The 20701-nt window shown below is 44.7% G+C and overlaps 1 protein-coding gene across 5 annotated transcripts in view; it reads left to right on the top strand.

The window, feature by feature from the left end:
* The first annotated feature begins 4876 nt into the window (after positions 1–4876).
* Positions 4877–20701, top strand: part of ZMYND15 (zinc finger MYND-type containing 15) — a 52086-nt gene continuing 36261 nt past the window's right edge. For 3 of the 5 annotated variants that reach the window (XM_085899205.1, XM_085899204.1, XM_085899201.1), the window contains exons 1-3: positions 4994–5140; positions 9278–9488; positions 17278–17488. In XM_085899205.1, the coding sequence (XP_085755331.1) occupies positions 9315–9488; positions 17278–17488 (385 nt within the window). In that variant the 5' untranslated portion in view covers positions 4994–5140; positions 9278–9314. The other 2 variants (XM_085899202.1, XM_085899203.1) reach the window with 2 other exon arrangements.

Here is a 20701-nt window from a genome sequence, read left to right as displayed (position 1 = left end):
GCCCCGCATGCCCGCTCGGGCACCCCCGGCATGCTGTGGTTAGCGCTGATCAATGCGCTTGTTCCATCCGTACGCCATGCGGCCCGAGCGATCCGGGCCGTACAGCATGCCTCTGCTTGGTGGCGGTTGCATCGAGGCGGAGGTGCGAGAAGATCCCCGCACAATGCACTTCATCCCGTTGACCCATTAGACATGAGGAGTAGGTCCAACTGCACGTATACTAATGAAATAACTGTCTGGAGATCACTGTATGTTGGATGCCATTGCCTTGGAGGCATGAGGTTTCCAGAACCGCAACAATATTTTGGGAGGCAACCCTCTCTTACAACCCCATAGACCCCGATTTTTTAATGTTGTGAGTAAACTTTAGATTATCACGGGTGATGAAGGTTGTAGTCAAGTTTCATCAGAATTGCATGTGTAGTTTCTGAGAAGAAAGCAAATACTTATTTTGGGGGGCAACCCATGTATACCCCCTTCGGACCCAATTTTTTTTAATGCCATGACAAACTTTGGTACATACTGGGTGATGATGGTTGTGGTCAAGTATCATCCAAATCATGTGTGTAGTTTCAGAGAAGAAGTTGCAAGTATTTGTGGACGGATGGACGACGTGTCATCACATAAGCTCCTTGGAACTACGTTCCAGGTGAGCTGTAAACGAGATGTGAAGTGCTGTTCAGAAAAAACAAGATGTGAATCACCATTAAACCATGATTCAAACATCTGCTACACTGCTATAACTATTAGCATGGCAACCGCAAAAGAAAGGTTTGATCGTTTTGAAAACCAATGCTGTCGGCAGCCACTACATCGCGGGTGATGACGTCTTCAGCAGCTGGTAAATTGGGTGGTCCTTATTCTACCCTTATTACCCTTATTCTAGACTACCCTTATTCTCAGGTTTTCCGTCTGTCTGTATGTCTGTTGGGTGGTCGCTAGACTACCCTTATTCTCAGGTTTTCCGTCTGTCTGTTTGTTTGTATGTAATGGACAGCTCTGGAGGCCAGAGGGTTCAACCAATTTTGATGAAACTTGACTGGTAGGTTCATACCAGTGTGACGTCCACGGGACTTGAACAGTCCCGCTAACGTAGAATGAGCCGAAACGATGGAGGTGGTTTATTTTTATAACCCAAAGATGGCGGTTCTAATCGCTCTACCGCAAACGGGACGAGGAAGGTGGCACGAGTCGCTTTTTACTGAGTTGATAACGTTTATTTCTCTAACCAGAAATAACAAGACTCGGCAAGAAGAGGGATCCGGGGCAATTCGATGGGATGGTGGTGTGGGTTCGGGCGTGGGGAAAACACAAACAATTCCAATGGATATACCAATCTCAAACCCTCTAAGGTGCCAGGTACACACACACACACACACACACACACACACACACGCACACACACGCACAAAACGTAGCTGGTCCTGGTGGTCAGGCTGGCCCGTGGTGTAAACGCAACAGTCCCTGGATTGGCGTCGGACGAGCTGGCGTTGCGCTCGTCAGGGGCAGGAGACACCGTGGTGCTGTCGACCTCCTGGTCCTTGCCCAAGTCCGCTCACAGCCACCAGGGAACCAGTTCTGGCCCCAAGTTGCGAGCAGGAGAGGGAGGCAGGTCCGCCCGCCGTTCGACCCCGTACTCCGAGCCAGCAGAACCCCAGAGCCAACCAAGGTGAGGTACGAGGCACAGGAAGGCCTCGAGACACGATGAAAACAGGGCCGAATCAGCGCAACAACACAGCATGCTCCCAGCACAACAGCCTCCACCAGACCGGTTTTTCTGACCCAATCTTCTTCCTCCTCACCTTTTCCCCGAACAGAGCCTTTTTATCCTCCCGTCCTCGTCACTTCCAATCGAGCCGTTTTAATTGGCCCTCCGCCGTCGCCTTCCGCCAATCGTGATCACGGGGCGGAGCCATCCGCAGCACTGTCCTGTGAAGTCACGGCAAGCCTCCAGGGAATACTTAAAGGGGTTTACGCAGACACACTTACCCTAACCCGTTTCCCTAACTAATTACGCGACAATTACCATTTCCCCCTTGAAGAAATGGACATTTACTAGACTACTTATTACATCGAGATCCTGGTACACTCGAACAGCATGGCATACCTAATTAAACATCCTAATTACCCTTTGAATGCATACCCCCCCCCCTCAGACGTAACACCAGGATCTAGTTGTATGCTTTTGAGCACCGTTGCTATGGACACCACCATTGCCTAGCAACGGGACTTTGAAATTTTTGAAAAAATCCGAAAAATATTTTTTCCCAAAATCAAATATCGGCTTCCGCGCTTTTATGCGGACTATAATCAACCTCTTTGTCAAAAATTTTCAGCCCGATCTGTCAAAAACGGTATGACTAGTATGCAATTATATTGCGACGACCCATGTCGCCTACCGGCTTGTATACTTAATTGTGTAACTCGTGGATGTTAACATTTTACACAGCAGCTGATAGATATAGTAGAGCTTCTTAATAGCATGAATGGTGGGACATGCCGCACAGCTAGGTTTATAATGCGAATGGTGGGACATGCCACGCAGTTCGCTTATAGCATGGCTTGGGACGATATGTTTTAGAAATGTGTTATGCACACAGCTCGTGGAAGATATGTTTTTGTACCCGTGAAAATGCGAAGCACAGGGCCGTGGATGTAGAAGCAGGTCATACGCGCGGCTCATGGAGGATATGCTTTTGCGTACGTATAGCTGCTCTATGTGTGGCTGGTGGAAGATATGTTTTTTGAATTGTGTTATGTGCATGGTTCATGGAAGTTTTTGGGGTTTTTTTCGCCCACGAAAAAACGCAAATACAGGAGGCACAGGGCCGTGAATGTTGAAGGAGGTCACATTTTATAAAGCGCGAATACACAGGTTCCTCGAATAGTGAATCCGTGAATAGTGGGGTCTGACAGTATATAATCAAAATACCATTTCGGTTTTGAGGATCGGATCACGTGGACTAAATAACTCTCAAAATCTGCAAGTGAAATCTGAAAATTTTAATAAACCAGTGATGTTTTGTTTTTTTTGTGGGTATGTTCAATTACCATTCAGCCTGCTATCACTTCAAGCCAGCCGTTCCTAACCAACCTTTTCATTGGAGTGCTTGCTTGAGTGCTTTAAGCCACTTAGCCAGTGCTGTACAAGCTGCTTGGATGGTCATTTGCAAGCAATGGTGACACGTCAAAAGTACCCGCACTGTCACTGCACAACACAATCAAAAATACATCAGTTGATGTGTGATGTCATGCGATGCCAATCCTGCGTTTCTTATCAATCGATGTTTGTAAACCATGGCGAGACACTAGATGGCGGTATAAATGATGTTTTATCACAGTTTTCGTCATTTTTAAAATTAAAATTACAAATTGACATTCAACACAATGTTAGGTGATAATGTAAATGACCTGCATATATAAACGTGTGTTCGGTTGTGTTAGTTAAATGTGACAAATGTTGAAAATCTAACTTTCACCTTGGAATGGCTAGGCTGAGCACCGAGAGACACACCACCTCATGGAGTATTTTCGAGGTTATGAGGGGAAAGCCATTTCTAAAACCCAAGCTTATTGCAGATGCTGCAGGGAATGCAATGGTAGATGAAGGAACAGAAGAGTGTGAACTCATTCATTCCTTACACCGTGTGCTCACTGTGAAATTTGAGCATCGTGTGTTCATGAACAATTGTGGAACTTACTATGAACCTACTTTCCATCCATCCATCCATCCCTTCCCTCTATTCCTTCCCACCATCCCTTTCCCCATCTCTTCATTTGTCCTTGCTCTTCCACCCATCCTCCCTCTTTCTCTCACCCCTCTTCCAACTTTCATGAAGTGATAAACGATTGGTGGTTGTGATGGGTTCCCACAAGTGGTTGTATTGTGGTTTGGAGGTGGTTATGTTGTGCTGTGCTGTGTTTGAGCTTGGAGTGTCAGGGAGTGTGTGGGTTGGGCGGGTGGGCACTCTTTTGGTGGTTGGGCGGGTGGGCACTCTTTTGGTGGTTGGGCGGGTGGGCACTCTTTTGGGGTTGGGCGGGTGGGCACTCTTTTGGGGTTGGGCGGGTGGGCACTCTTTTGGGGGTTGGGCGGGTGGGCACTCTTTTGGTGGTTGGGGTTTGAAGTTAAAGTATTTACTTCATATTTGTTTTGACTCCTCTTGCTGCCAACGCAGTTCGTTAGTTTTGTTGTGAAACCGATTAAATTAATCCCAAGTGGAATCAGTAGTTGTACCACGTGACATACATATAATATCTTGTTATAACTACGATCTGATAATGGGCAATCTCTTCTGTTATGAAAAATAATACAAGTCGTGATCCGAAAAGTAAAATCATCTGTGTGTGCCAACAAGCTCGATCAGGGAGAGGGAGAGGGAGAGGGAGAGGGAGAGGGAGAGGGAGAGGGAGAGGGAGAGGGAGAGGGAGAGGGAGAGGGAGACACGATGTTTATCCAAACAACGGCCTGTTCCCTTCGAGAGGCACCCGGCATTCTCAGAATCTTGATCATCCACCTATAACGAATTCCGACTCCAAAGGTTTTAGGTTTTGGAGGTGGAAAATGATTTTTCAGTGTTAAAAGTGCTGGAATTAGCACGTGGTTTATCGCAACGAAAAAGGCGCGTAATGTCCATGCTTGCCCCGTGCATTATAATGTATGTTTATGGTTTTAATTTGAACAGATTTCGGTAGAAGGTTTCGTGGTGATTTCGTTTGGGTTCCACTTTACCAAACGTCATGTTATATTCTTCGAATTTCTTTCCACCGGGACCGAGATAACCAACCAACAGACATATTGCATACACCGCTCAAAAGTGTGTCCACTTTTTTTATTTTATTTTATTTACCGGCGAGTCGTCATCAGGCTGTCCCTCCGAAGGAAATAAAAAAAAATGGACTTTCTTATTGAAACTTAATGAATCGGTTCGAGACGGATCAATTTATCGTTATAATTGTGAGAGTACAGTTCGATCACGACGGTGTAAGGTACTGTTGAAAGTTAATAATAACTGTTTTACAATCAAAAAGCGTTAACGCGTTCTTGAGTGACGTACTTCCGGTTCTTGGTGACGTTTACATTTGAAAAGTAAAACAACCGTTGATTTTCTTTTTCGAGCATCGATTGGAGCGTTGACTTCAAGTGAGTCGGGTATTTGAATGATCAGAGCACATGTAATATTGTAAACCGGTTAGTTTCCCAAATTTTAACCTCTTGTAATTATTACACATTGTCATCGTTGACGAGTTCAGTTGTTTTTTTGTTTAACGATTTCTCATAACGGGGGCAATCGGATGATAAGGTTATAAATTAAATTTCTGTCGTTTAAAATAAAAAAAACTAGAATCGAGGGTGATGATAATCGTTCAAATGAATCGTCAAAGTTTAAGAATGAAAACGATATTCGAATGATTGTACTGTATTTGAAACATACCTGCCAACATTTTGTGAAGGGAAAGCGCTAGGCTGGCGTCACACGCGTCGCTAGGGGGGGGGGTCCGAGGGCATGCCCCCCCGGAAAATTTTCAAAAAAATGGGGCAATTTCCTGCATTTTGAGACCACAGTGAGCTGAAATATATCAACATATTTTTAGAGTGAAAAAGAGAAAACTTAACATCGTTGATATACTCACCAATCTTTATTTTTCTAAGACATCATGATCATCAGTCACATTTCCATAAATTACTCACTGTCCAAGCTCCACATGTATGTGCCCATACGTGTACACAAGAGTTTACATAAACTCACCGATACATCTTTATGAATGAAATGACTGGCCACTCTGATTTCATAACATATTTACAGTTTACCTCATGTGAAGCCTTGATACACTTGTACTCTGTTGTCCAACTTGGCTTAAACTTGTTGACCCAGCGTGGGTGTGGTTTTTTCTTTTCTGCTGTTTGCATTGTTGTTGTGCACTGAAGCCATGAGTACTCTCTGTTAACTGCAGTCTTTGATCATGAATGGAAAATGGCGCGTTGTCTGGAAATGAATGCCCGCTGTTTCCTGTCGTCCCATTTTATTGGTCATGCTTAGTTTGGAAGCAGAAACCAATCGCTGACGAAATAAGAAATCAAGGTCAGGCACGAGTTTTGTAGAATGTAGAAGCAGCCGCGTGTAATACGATCTTGGCAGTGAGAAACGAACGCAAAACTGAAAAAACACAACTATTTTTTTCCAATAATAATTTCCAAATGCGGTATGTCTGACTAATAAAAACGGTAGGCGTTGGGAGCTATAGAAAATCGGTAGGGTTGGCAGGTATGTTGAAATATGCAGAACGAGAAAGTAGAATTTGACGCGAATGCGTCGACGTTAAATGTTAACCCACTTACTTTTGATCTCAATTAAAGATCACGTGAGAAATTGAAGGCACAGAGAGAGAGGAACTGAGAGAGAGGCACTCAGAGAGAGAGGAACTGAGAGAGAGAGGCACTGAGAGAGAGGCACTGAGAGAGAGGCACTGAGAGAGAGGCACTGAGAGAGAGGCACTGAGAGAGAGGCACTGAGAGAGAGGCACTGAGACACAGAGTGAGAGAGAGAGAGAGAGACACAGAGTGAGAGAGAGAGAGACACAGAGTGAGAGAGAGAGAGACACAGAGTGAGAGAGAGAGAGACACAGAGTGAGAGAGAGAGACACACAGAGTGAGAGAGAGAGACACACAGAGTGAGAGAGAGAGAGACACAGAGTGAGAGAGAGAGAGAGAGACACAGAGTGAGAGAGAGAGAGAGAGACACAGAGTGAGAGAGAGAGAGACACAGAGTGAGAGAGAGAGAGACACAGAGTGAGAGACAGAGAGAGAGAGAGACACAGAGTGAGAGAGAGAGAGAGACACAGAGTGAGAGAGAGAGAGAGAGAGAGACACAGAGTGAGAGAGAGAGAGAGAGAGAGAGAGAGACACAGAGTGAGAGAGAGAGAGAGAGAGAGAGAGAGAGAGAGAGACACAGAGTGAGAGAGAGAGAGAGACACAGAGTGAGAGAGAGAGAGAGAGAGACACAGAGTGAGAGAGAGAGAGAGAGAGACACAGAGTGAGAGAGAGAGAGAGACACAGAGTGAGAGAGAGAGAGAGACACAGAGTGAGAGAGAGAGAGAGACACAGAGTGAGAGAGAGAGAGAGACACAGAGTGAGAGAGAGAGAGAGAGAGAGACACAGAGTGAGAGAGAGAGAGAGACACAGAGTGAGAGAGAGAGAGACACAGAGTGAGAGAGAGAGACACAGAGTGAGAGAGAGACACACAGAGTGAGAGAGAGAGAGAGAGAGAGAGAGACACAGAGTGAGAGAGAGAGACACAGAGTGAGAGAGAGACACACAGAGTGAGAGAGAGAGAGAGACACACAGAGTGAGAGAGAGAGAGAGACACAGAGTGAGAGAGAGAGAGACACAGAGTGAGAGAGAGAGAGACACAGAGTGAGAGAGAGAGAGACACAGAGTGAGAGAGAGAGACACAGAGTGAGAGAGAGACACACAGAGTGAGAGAGAGAGAGAGAGAGAGAGAGAGAGACACAGAGTGAGAGAGAGAGAGACACAGAGTGAGAGAGAGAGACACAGAGTGAGAGAGAGACTGAGACTGAGTAACTACCGACAAATATTTGGCACAGCTTTGGGTTCACCGGTCTCTGCTGTTGTAGCTAATTTGGTGATGAAGGAACTCGAATGAAGGAAATTTGAGTCTCATGTGAATTGGCTCCAACTGTACTGGAACAGATATGTAGATGACACCATCGCCATTGTGTGTACAAACATGGTAGACCGCCGGGTGTTCCCCAGCATTAACTTCACAATCAAAATTGAAAAATAAAGCAAATTGACCTTTTTGGATGTGGAGGTTCACCGTAAGCCTGAGCGCTCCCTGAAGACCTCTGTTTACAGGAAACCAACCCACATCAGCAGATTACTGGATTTGAACTCCTGCAACTCAATCTCCCACAAATAAAGTGCAGCACAGACCGAAGCAGCTCGGGCATGGACACTGTCATCTTCCAAAGCCAAGGCAATTGAAGAAATCAGATGAGTTAGAGGAGTCCTGCTCCAAAATGGGTTCAACAAGGGGATACTCCCCACCTTGGAAGAACCAAAAAGGACAGAACGGAAGGAGCCAGACACACTTGGGCACTGTGTACTGCCATACTACACGGGCCTTTCTGAAAAGATTGGCAGGATAGTCTGTGGCATACGGATTGGCAGAGCCTACAAGCCTCTATGCACCATCCGTAATGTCATCTCAAAACGAAAGGACCCAATACCAACTGGTGATAAATCTGGAGTAGTTTACCATTCATCATGCAAAGACTGTGACCAATTCTACATTGGTGAAACTGGAAGACATTCAAAACGACTAGATGAACATGATAGAGCAATTCGGCTTGGAAACGTGACCCTGTCAGCCATAGCACGTCATTGCCTGCGATCTGGCCACAAATTTGACTTTGATGGGACCCATGTCCAAGACACGACGCCCAACAAACGACACAGGTTGATGTTGGAAGTTTGGCACGTGAAGAGCCGGGAGGGTGGTCTAAATGGGGAGACGGTGGGCCAACCCACACAATACACATCTCTGATGCAAATGGCGAAAACTGGATGGTGCAAACGGCTGGATAAGGTGAGCAACAAACACTCAATCCCAAACACCACATTCACATGTGCACAACATCCAGTGAGAACCCCAACACTCACACAACCAACACCTCATCATGCCCAACCCGGACACGAAACCAGCTGTGTATGTGCCCCGGAAACACAAAAACAACAACTACACACACATGCTCACCCACACACATACAACACCACATCATGTGTTAGTAAAAACAAAAAAAAGAGCAGAGCACCTCTTCAATGATGTCATTTGACATTTGTTTTTGCTTTAGCGAAAAAAATAAATAAAAGTACTCCTCTATTTGACCTCGAGCACCAGCACGTGACCGGAAATGAGCGGTCGTATCAAAATAAAAACCGGACACGTGCCGAGGCTCGGGGTCTATTGTGCCTGATGAAGCCTGCTGCGAAGCTGGCAAAACGTTGCCTGAGACCGGGTCTGCTCTCGCTTTTTTGCTCAAACTAGCGGAGTCGATCTAGTTTTTTACTTTTGGTTGGAAGCGCCTTCTTCTTCTTCTTCTTCTTCTTCATATACATATATACATATATATATATATATATATATATATATATATATATATATATATATATATATATACACACACATAATGACATAACACCCGACCAGGGTAAAGCCCTTCAAGTATTCTCAACCTCTATGTCTTGTATGCTCCCCAGCATTGTCTTTTGAAGGTATCAAGTTCAGCCCAAAGTAATGGATCTTCACAGTGGCTGTCCAGACCTACCAATACAACTGGCACAAGCTCTGTACGACTGGAGTGCCAAACTGGCTCTGGATCAGGAGGCGAGCATGCTTCCAGTAGCGTGTGGTTACAAAGCCAGGCAGAGAGCCAAAAACAAAAATGAAAATCAAGACCATTGTGAAAAGGTGGGCAATGATCAATAATTGACGTTGGTCAACACACATGCTCATCAACAAAATAAAATATTCTTATTTAGAAAACCCAAATTTGTTTAATTCCAGCCGAGTCCCTACCCTCCGGATAGGTGGAGAGTTTGGTATTACTTGCTGAAAAAAGTGCAGTCTGTGTTTTTCAATAAGAATATAGATGTTTGTATGGCGTGGTTCTAAACGGTTTGATATGTTCTAAAGTTCTAAAGGGTACGTTCCATAAGGAGTTAGGGTCTAAAGAGTCTAATCTCTAATAAAGGATGTAAAAAAATATGTAAGATGTTTAAAGGGATATAAAATGTCTAAAAAGGACGAAGTTGTCGAAAGCTCTAAATAGTAAAAGGTACAAGCAGACTGAAGGGTGGAAGAGGTCGAAAGAGTTAAGGTCCAAGGAGGTCTAAAGGGAGTCAATGGACTTAAGAAGTGGAATGTCCTAAAAGGTCTGTGGGGTCAAAAGGTGAAAACGGTCTAAAAATTGGTCTAAAGGTCTTAAGGGGTCTTAGTGGTCTATAGGATCTAATGGGGTCTTGAGGGATTGGAGTTTAATGGGGTCTATAGGGACTTATGGTTCTATCGGATGTAACGGAGTCTGTGGGATCTTGGATGTGCAAAGTGTTTCACAGGGTCTATAGAGTCTTAAGGTTCTGAAGGGTCTTGGTGGTCTATAGGGTTTTTAGGGATCTGTGTGTTCTGAAGGGTCGAATGGAGTATATCAGTCTTATTGTTCTGAAGGGTCCTCAGGGGTCTGAGGATTCTAAAGGGTTTAACTGGGTCTGTGGGGTCATAGTGGCCTCAGGGTCTTACAGTATGGGTCTTGGGTTTCTAAAAGGGTTTTAAGGGGTCTTGGGCATCTTTAAGGTCTCAAGGGGTATTAAGATATAGATGGGTCTAAGGAGTCTCAAGGATGTAAATGTCTAACGGCATTTGCAGGTTCTAAAATATCTAAAGGGTCTTCAAAGGTCTAAGGGGTCTCAGCAACCTAAAGGGTCGAAAGGTTTAAAATGCACATTCCAATAGTATGTAATTTAGAGACATATAGCCAGGGGCAGTGCCAAAAATGATACTGTTTTTGCACATTCTTGCCATCTGGAGATCATAACTACCAAGTTTGGTGACTTTCTGCTCAACCGTTTTGGAGGAGATATTGTGATGGACAGACAGACAGACAGACAGAAAGAGTTGATTACAATATTCCCCTGTTTTTTTCAAAAAGCGACAGATATAACCATAGTCTGGCGTGTGATTAGTCAAAAGTGAAGGAATTCCTAAAAAAAAATCCGGTCTTTCTATGATCCCTCCCTCCATGTGGAAGATGGGGGCTGTGGGGGGTTGTGAACCCACCATTAACATGCCCCTTGTTCCATACTATCATCCCACAAAGTTTACTTAAGATTGGTTCAGTGACCTAGCAGTAATTAGATGAGACACACAGACAGACACAGATTTTTCTGCTTGATATGTATATATATATATATATATATATATATATATATATATATATATATATATATATATATATATATATATATATATATATATATATATATATATATATATATATATATATATATATATTGTTGTGGTTACCAAATTCGCAAACCACCATTCAGGTCCCTTAGGTGAGGTATCTCGGTAAGTACATGTGTAGTTAGGCCCAAACCCGTTGTCTAGTGGGAATACATGTCATTTATGCGTGCTGCGACTCTTCAGGATAGCCGTTTTTCTTTTGCTATCTTTAATTTGGACCAACCGCCATGATTACCACCACAACCACAACATCAACCACCAACCACAACGCCGCTTCACCACAACCGCCACGACCTTCACGTCACACCTCGCAACCGTCGCATCGCCACCGTTCTTGCGCCGCCTGTGGGTACCGGTGTTGGACTCGTGCAGGGCGCGCGCCGAACAGCGTGTACAAAATCACGGATTTTGTGCTTCAAAAACGGATCAAAAACGACACACGCCCACTTTTTGCCGTCCAATCGGTGAGCGAGGGCGGGTGGCCCCGCCCCCAGGGCGATCGATATATGCAAATTTATGGATCAAAAAGCCTTCACGCCCACTTTTTCTCGGGCCAATGGGGAGCGAGGTGAAAGGTCGAAGGGAGGGGGGTCAAAGATGAGAGGGCGAAGCTACGGGGCTGATAAAAGGACCGTGTTCGTCAGTCCAGGAGAGTAGGAGAGTGAGTAGGAGAGTCGGAAGGGAACAGAGAGTCAAGACTTCGCGGGCGGTGGAGTTGGCAAGAAGGAGCTGGTCGTCGGCGAGGGCAGACGAGGGGGTGCTCGCGTCGTGCAGGGAGCTGCACCCCAAGGAGGCCGACAGCGCGACCTGGCCGAGGTGGAGACGCTCGTCGCGGGGCAATAAAAATCCTCTATACCCCGAGCATCAGCAACCCCCTCCTGTTTCCCCCCGTGCTGAGATAGTGCGACCAAGGGGGCCCCTTTCCCACCCCCTACCAGACACTGCCCGCGAGGCCCGCGGGGTTGGGGCGCCATCGCCGCTCCGCGTCTCATCACCAGACGGGTAGGCCGACCCGGTCTCGGCCTCAGGCCCGCCTCATCCTTGAGGGTATTCTTTTCTTTGGTTTTGGGTATGTGTTGTCGGCGCCGTCTGTGAAGTAAAATTGTATAAGTGTTGCCGTGTGCTCGTGTAATCGGTATTAGCTCTGCATTGTGTTTCTCTTTTATATTTGCTTTTTGTGTAAATTGAATTGTGTTTTTCTTTTCTGTGTGCTTTTGGTGGAATTGAATATGTGTGCTTCCCGTGTGCCGCGAATAAATGTGCTTTGTGTTGAACTGTTTCCCGCTTCGCTTCGTCATTCCCTTCATTGAATCCTCATCTTGCTTCACGTAAAGGGTTGGTAGTGGGCTGAATACGCCCGATAATTAATCGAACCGTCGAGGTCGACGATAACACCGCTCGGTTATTCTGATAGTACGGAACGGGTCGCTTAAGTGGCCCGTGTCCGAAGTCGACCTGCGGCGAGGTGCGATCGCCCGGTCTACCCTCCGCGTGGGTACTTAGGTAGGTCGAATTTGGCGAGCAACCCTATCCCACGCGGGGGCTGATTGGCTCGATCGCGGTGAGACCGAAAGGTCCACCCGTGACTGGTTCCCGGCGTTAGTCCGAGAGGGACACGACTGGATTGTCCGTCCGGTGGGCGACGTGCCGCGATTCGAGTTACGTGGCCGTCAGCACGCCGGCGGGCGCGAATCTGCAACAATATATATATATATATATATATATATATATATATATATATATATATATATATATATATATATATATATATATATATATATATATATATATATATATATATATATATATATATATATACACAGTATATGGATCATAGGATCTGCATTAATTGTACTCAAATTATATTGTATTTTGATGCCCAAAACATGTAAAAACTGCTGGTTATCTTTATCAACCATCACACCATTTTTAATGCCCTCACGACCTTGTCTTTTTGTTCCGTTGGTTATTTTTTTTTTCCTTATTTTTTTCCATTCCGGGAATGTAGATTGTCAATTTGGATTCATCCCTTTACCCGTTCAAGGGTGTCAGGGAATCCTGAAGCAGCTTATTACCCTGTGCATGCAAAGTGTAAAACGGGGTCAAGCATTTGGTTCATGTCCATCCATCTTATCAGTTTCTGATCATGAGTTTATGATCGAGGAACTACTTATTGAAATTGTTCCTCGATCATAAACTGACTCTCTGGAAAATCCTATTTATCTCTTTGCTGATGACCACCCTCTGCCGTGCCATCTGTCATCCCTCAGACCGGCAAGCAGCAGCCTCCTCACTCTCTGCAGATCTGGATAAAATCACAAGCTGCTCCACCACGTGGAACATGTCCTTCAATCTTGACAGATCTCACACTCTCATTATGTGTCTCTGAAAGGACCATCTGGAAAACCCCCTCATCTACTTTCTCAACAACCCCCTTGAAGAAGTCCTTTCATTCAAGCTTCTGGGTCTCACTGTCTGTCATGATCTTTCCTGGAAAAGCCACATTTCTAACCTCGCCTCCAAAGCCAGTTGCCAACTGGGCATCCTCCAGCATGCAAAGTCCTTCCTTGGATCACCTGAGCTCCTGACCACATCCAAAGCTTTCGTCCGCAGCCTGATGGAGTACTGTTCTCTTCTCTGGGCTAGTGTTCCTGTCTCACCTTTCTCGGCTTCACGCTCTGGAAACCAAGGCATTTAGGATCAATGGTATCTCCCTCGATGAGGCTGAGTCTTTGGGTCTCTCTCTCTCTTTCACTCTCTCACTGCAGGCAGCTCGCTGGTCTTTCTGTCTTCTACCGTCTCCTCTCCAGCCCTGCTCCCCCTGCTCAGTCTGCTATATGTCCCCCCCCCCCAATATATCCGCAGAGTGCCCAAGGTCCACCACCAACCCCCTTCTGGTAAAACTACCAAAATCACGAATCACTCTTTCATTCCTCTTTTTTTCTCACCTTTGGAACAAAGTTCCACACTCTCTTCAATCCCACTCTTCCCTCCAGGTCTTAAAAACAGCCGTTCACCACCACCTCTTATCTTCCCCCATCCAAAACCACGATCTTTTCTCCCCCCCCATTAATCCATCCCAAACCCACCTCCTTCAAATTTCTTGCTTTCCTTCCTGAAAGTCCCTGTAGTGTCCATCTTGTTTACCCCATGTACCCCACCCCATCCCTCACCCTTCCACAGATCTCCTCATGTCTCTGTTCCCCACTGTTTTGTCCTTCCCTCTCCCACCCTCTTTTCTCCAGCACCCCTTCTTTTACGTTGTGTGTGTTTGCTCTCATATTGCATGCAATTAAAAAAAAAAACTGAATGTTAATATTTTGAATACAAATCGGAACATGAATAGGAAGACAAGTCTTTCGTTTTACCGTCCTTTGTCTCTGAATTCTTCCTGATCGCACATGCACAGAAAGGAGTGAGATAATATTTTTACCCTGTTTGTCTGTCTGCCAGTCAAACAAAATTGAAGATCATTCCAAACAGGAAACTTACTGTTTTTAAGGACACCATAATAGACCAATACAACAAACAGGAATAACTAGTGTAATGTGTCAGATAGGGTGATGTAATAGACACTGTGGAAGATGGTGGTCAAACCCAGAATCAATTAATTTATATTACTTATAAATCTTTATTTTATTTAAATTTAATTACATACTTGAACACATACTTGAAGTGTTCATATTACATACTTGAATTACATATTACATACTTGTAATATGTACATATTACATACTTGAATGTACATATTACATACTTGAATTACATACTTGAAGTCCACAAATCACCTGTCATAATACCTCCAAACTTCAATTTAAACTACAAAGCATCTGAAAATGCAAAGCCTGTCCGCTTTAGTCAGATTTCTTCCATATGCTAAATGGTACCTTTGACCTTTTGACCAAAATTTTAATTTGTCTTCTGTCTTCTCCAAATTATTATAATAATGCTTTGTTGAAAATTTGATGACAAAAGCTCAAATGATAATTTAAATTTCAGGTCATTTGGATGAAAATTGACAATTTTATGTCATGCTGACCTTTAACCTTTTAACCAAATTATTAATTTGTCTTCTCCATATTCTCATAATAAAGCTTTGTTGAAAATTTGATGACAAAAGCTTAATTGGTTAAAAAAGTTACAGCCCAGACAGACAGACAGATAAGCCGGTAGGCGGCCATGGGTCGCCGAGCATCGGATGACCTTTGACCCCTGATCTGAGTTAATCTAGTACTAAGTACTTACGAAATTGCAATCGAATCGGTTAACCCGTGTATGAGCAAGGGGGATTTGACTGGTCATTTTGCCTGAAAAATGCACTCATTGACCTTTGACCCCTGACTTAGCCGAGATAGGTCAATATGTTCTGAAGCAAAGGTGTACTACTCATTGTGTACTATGTACCTATGAACTTTCATTTGTATCGGTTAACCCGTGTAGGAGCAAGGGTGCCTTGAATGGTAATTTTGCCTAAAAAATGCACTTATTGACCTTTGACCCCTGACCGACTCGAGATAGGTCATTATGCAAATGAGCAAAGTTGTAGTACTCATTACGGTCTATAAGCATGTAAAGATTCATTCGATTCGGTTCAACTGTCTTGGAGCTAGTGTACTTTGAATTTTCAGCGGGAATGCTCAATGGCCCTCGGACACCCAAGTTGAGAGGGTTACCATTTGGAAACTATAAGATATAGTAAAAAATGGATGTCATATAGCAGATAGAGAATCACCTTAAGATTATGCATACCAAATCTCATCGAGTTCCATCTGCTGATAACTACTCGGTATCAATTTGAATGAAAAGTACCGAAAATGCGGTTTGATATCGGAAATCCCCAAAGTTCGAGGGGGTGCTGTGGGTGAACAAAGATATAAATCGAAAATCTGGCTCGATTGTTTGTGCACAATGCATTCTAGATGATTAGTGTGAATTTTCATGACCATCCGACCATAACCCTCGGAGTAGCATTTGGCGCGAAGGCACCTCCAGCTCTCGCATATTATCAATTTTTGCACTAATTGACCTTTGACCCCTGACCGAAGCAAAATCGGTCAATATGTCCTCAGGCAAAGTTGTAGTACTCATTGAGTACCATGAACCTGCAAATTTCATTCGTATCGATGCACTCACCTGGTCGCTCGGGGGCCTTCAATTTTCGTCAATTTTAGTGCATACCCTAATTGTTGGGGGCGCTGTGGGTAAAGTATTCCATATATCACAAAAACCGGAATATATTTGATAGAGCATCACCTGTAGATCATTCCTGCCAAATTTCATAACCCTACGTGGGATTATGGCTTTCGGAATTGATTTCGCGTGAACGGTACCGATTTTGAAGGTTTTTCGGTTGTTGCTGGGGAACCAAAGCGTCCCTAGCAACCGTCACAATTTCCGGATCACGAGGTCATAAGATGTACCGACCACCCGAGTTTGTTCAAAATCCACCCACGTTTACTACCAATTATGCTGATGACAAACGAACAAACATCCAAACAAACAAACAAACAGACAGAATTACTGACAATAAGGGTCACCTATTTTGGCGACCCAACAGACAGACACGCAAAAGCGATCGCAAAACCCCGTCTCCCACTGCACGGGGGATGGGCTAAAAGGTTCAATAGGGTGGTGTATAAAGATGGTGTTCGGGACTGCTTCTGGACTATTTCAATATCACTAAACTTTCTGATTTGTTTTTTAAATGATCATTAAGATCATTGTTTTATTAAAGTTGAAGTAAAATTGAAGTAACACTGTGCGGGGTGTCGTGTTCTGTGAACTCTCCAGTTGGACAATGAAACGCACGGGGTCGTTTACGATTGCCTTCCCACTGGTAATGTTGGGGCTGGAATTTGTCATTTCTTCAGTATGCCGGTGGATAACTCACCTACTCTTTGCGAAAGATACCGTTGGATCTTTAACATCCACCGGGAGCAACCATTGCTGGTGCACAGGTCCCCATCTTAGCACCCCACCTGAGAGACGGCGCCACTCATTGATGTAATACCCTGCCTGAAAAGTGCCGATCTGACAGTTTATAGTCGGACCAAGAATCAAATCCAGACAGGGAACATGTTTTACATGGGAAATGCACCATAACTTACCATCAACTTTGACATACAACTAGGTCGGAGGTGAAAATGTATGGATGCTGGTGACAGCAGCATCAGAAACTGCACTGCGATGACAATCTGACAACACTATGAATAATTCGGCTATTACGGTGCGTTTTCAGGTTGTTTTCATCTGCATGGAACTGCCGTTGGAGCTCACAACATGGCTACTTGTCACTGTGACACCATTACCTCTCGCGTTCCATTGTGCTGTCAATTTGAAGTCGAGAGCGATGAACAAATCGTCGCTAAGTTTCTATGGTGAAAATTTTTTGAGCCTGGCTGATGCACCAAATCATATTGGATTGGTGTCATGTAAGCACTTGTCAAAAGGTAGGTGTCCCCTTTCTTGGAGCTATTTTTTTGATTAAGATTATTTTCTTAGAACCATTGCAGATGATGTTTTTCAGTTAGGCACGAAGTAAAGCATTGGCTTCCCGATATGCCTAGTGCTGTTAAATTGGAATTGGAAGTGTCTGTAAGGAGACCGTTGACATGAGGTTTGGATGTGCAGAAACCAATTGAATGGAAATGTAACTGGCCTGAGCAAGTTTAAGGCAGTGGTGGAATTAAGATCAGTTATCTTTTCTATACTATTAAATGAACCAACTGCCACGGTTTCCAAGACACGTGGCAGAGGGATGAGTCTGAGCTTTGGCACACATGTCCAGTATTGCTTTGGATTCCAAATGTCCCCTTTTGGAACGGATCCATTATTGGAGTTCCGTGACAAAAGGGTCCAAAATTGCTGTGATGGGTCCCCATCTTGAACTTGCTGTGATGAGTCCCCGACTTATCGGGGTTGACAACTGAGTCAACCCAATGACGGCTTCTTCTACACGGATAACATTAGTTACAGTGGACTGGGTTAACATTAGTAAGTATGCTCTGCTTTTTTAGATAACAGGCACTCATTTCACGATGTACTACAGCGTCACATCCGTGTTATGCCCGCTTTGCGTGGGTTATCTTCTTGTTATTATTATTATTTTTATTATTATTATTTTCTATGAAGCTTGTGGCTGCTGTTTGCATCATTGCTGAGAGTGTAGCTGTGCCGCTGATCCAATGCCCCTGTTTTCTGTCAGCTGGTACTCATTTTGCTGACCTCGGAAGGATGACAGGCTGAGTCAACCCACCTGGTGTTATTTAACGGCTGACGGAGACAAAGCATGAAAGGAGCAGAGGGCGCAAGACCAAAAAGGAGGCAGTGGAAGACAGAGAGACCACGGTCTGTGATAGGAAAGTGATAGGCCCATGGACTCAGCTTCACTGCGGGAGATTCCAATAATCTTGAAGGGTTTGATTTCCATGGCGTCAAGCTGAGCATGGTATTCGGTAGGGGCACCAGCCTAGAGGGGAGAACAGTACTCCATGAAGGCCTTGTATGTGCATAAGGGTTCAGGTGTGCCAAGGAAGGACTGTGGAAGATGGAGGATGATCAGCCGGCGACTAGCTTTGAAGCCCAACTTTGAAATGTGGTTTGCCCAAGAAAGATCGTGGCATATAGTTAGACCTAGGAGTTTGAATGACTGAACTTCCTCAAGTGAATTGTTAAGAAAGTAGATGGGAGGGTTTTCCAGATGGTCCTTTTGGAGAGAGAGTGATAGAGAGATTTGTCAGGATTGAAAGCCATATTCCAAGTGTTTGACCAGTTTGTGATTTTGCCAAGGTCTGAAAAGAGGGAAGAGGCTGCTGCCTGCCTATCTGAAAGGAGTCATCAGCAAAGAGATAAAGAGTATTTTCCAGGGAGATCATTGATGAAGATTAGGAATAGGACTGGATCCAAAACACTACCTTGTGGCACTCCAGCCTAAACAGGAAGAGGAGACGAAAGGTTTGAGTTGAGAGCCACGCGTTGGCTTTAGTAGTCGAGGAAGTCAGTAAGCCATGTGTGTAGTTTGCCTTGGATGGCTTCGGTGGAAAGTTTGGAGAGCAGATCGGGATGCCAGACTGTATCAAACACATGAGATATGTCCAAAGAGGATGGCCTGACATTGAGGGCCTCCATGCATTGTTGGGAGAGTAGGAGCATCATGTCCAAGGTAGACCTGGTCTACCTTGGATTCAGACCTAGTCTAAATCCAAATTGCTAATCTAAGATGAGGCCATTGGAGAAAACGAAGGATTTCTTATCAACTGCTATGATGGATTCCATGACCTTGCTGATGATTGGAAGTAAGCTAATTGGTCTGTCGTTGATGAGATCGGTTTTTGCACATTTTTATGCAATGCAGTTATGTTGGCTGATTTCCAAGCAGATGGAAGGTGACTGAGGCCAAGTGCTAGGGTGAAAAGAGCTGAAAGAGCAGCAGAGCAGGTTTTCAGGACACTTGAGCTGATGCCGTCCGGTTCATTTGCAGAATTAGATTTGAGGGATGCCAGAAAATGCTCCACATTCTCAGATGCAAAAGGAACAGTTGGGTGTGACTGGGTCAGGTGGGTACAGGGAGTGAGGGGTCGGGGACACAATATTTGGAAGTAAACAGAATTTGGCTGTGATGCCATTAGAAGAGAGGTAAGGGATGGAAAGGAAGCATACACCAGAGATAGACTTAACAAGGTACCACCAGGTTTTAGAGGAGGGAGACAAGTTTGAAAGTTCAATCTTGAGGTTGGATAGATATTGTTTTCTGGCTCTCCTGAGAGTGGACACACAGTTGTTGTGGGATTTATGGAATGATCTGAAATTGCCATTGGTTGGGTTTGCTTTCAAGGAAGAGAAGGCAACTTGTTTCAGAGTAACTGCCTCACCACATAATTCAGTGTACCATTTGTGGGAAGAAGGGATTTGATGGAAGATGATATGGGATGAATATATGCATAACAGAAAGAGCAGATTTCTGCAGAAGAATTCCCAGGCATATCAGGGGCAGTAAATATGGGAGACCAGTCCTGAAGTGAGATGACTGCTCACAGTCCCTGTCAATTGCCTGAGTGAACTCTGCTGGACTCGCCAGCGCTGGAGCAGCTCTCTTAGAATAGCCAGGGATGTTGACTCTCACAAGCATATGATCAGATGAACTAATTGGAGCAGAGGAAGAGCAGGAGACATTTTGCTGGGAAATTTGTCATCACCAAGTCCCAAAGGGAGGATTTGCAATTGGGAGAAATCTGGTTTGGTAGGTTATCGATAGAATCAGTCTCATGGAATCACAGAAGTCACAGAAGTCATGGCTGACGGGAGAGGGTGGGGAGAGAGAGAGACAGAGACGGGGGAGAGAGAGAGAGGGGGGGGAGAGAGGAGAGAGAGAGATAGAGAGAGAGAGGGGGGGTGGTGTAAAGAGAGAAGGGGGGGGGAAGGGAGGGAGATGTTGATCGAGCCATCACTGGTTCGAGCACAGTACAACACACAGACGAACAAGAGGTGGGAGTGAAGAGGAAGTCACAGCCAAATGTACTCCTGGGGGTTTGGAGATGTTGGAATAGTATAAGTGCAGTGAGAAATTGAGTTCTTGATATAAAGTGTAACTCTGCCGCCAGAGTGGGGATCAGGCTGATTAAATCGGAGGAGTCAATAGCTAGGGAGAGACACTAAGGAGTCAG

The sequence above is a fragment of the Eptatretus burgeri genome, chromosome 10 (assembly GCF_056783735.1).
Source record: "Eptatretus burgeri isolate ZD-2024b chromosome 10, Ebu_testis_v1, whole genome shotgun sequence".
In the NCBI taxonomy this organism is placed as follows: Eukaryota; Metazoa; Chordata; class Myxini; order Myxiniformes; family Myxinidae; genus Eptatretus; species Eptatretus burgeri.
Note: the sequence above shows the minus strand (reverse complement) of the source record. Positions and strands in the feature narration are given on the sequence as shown.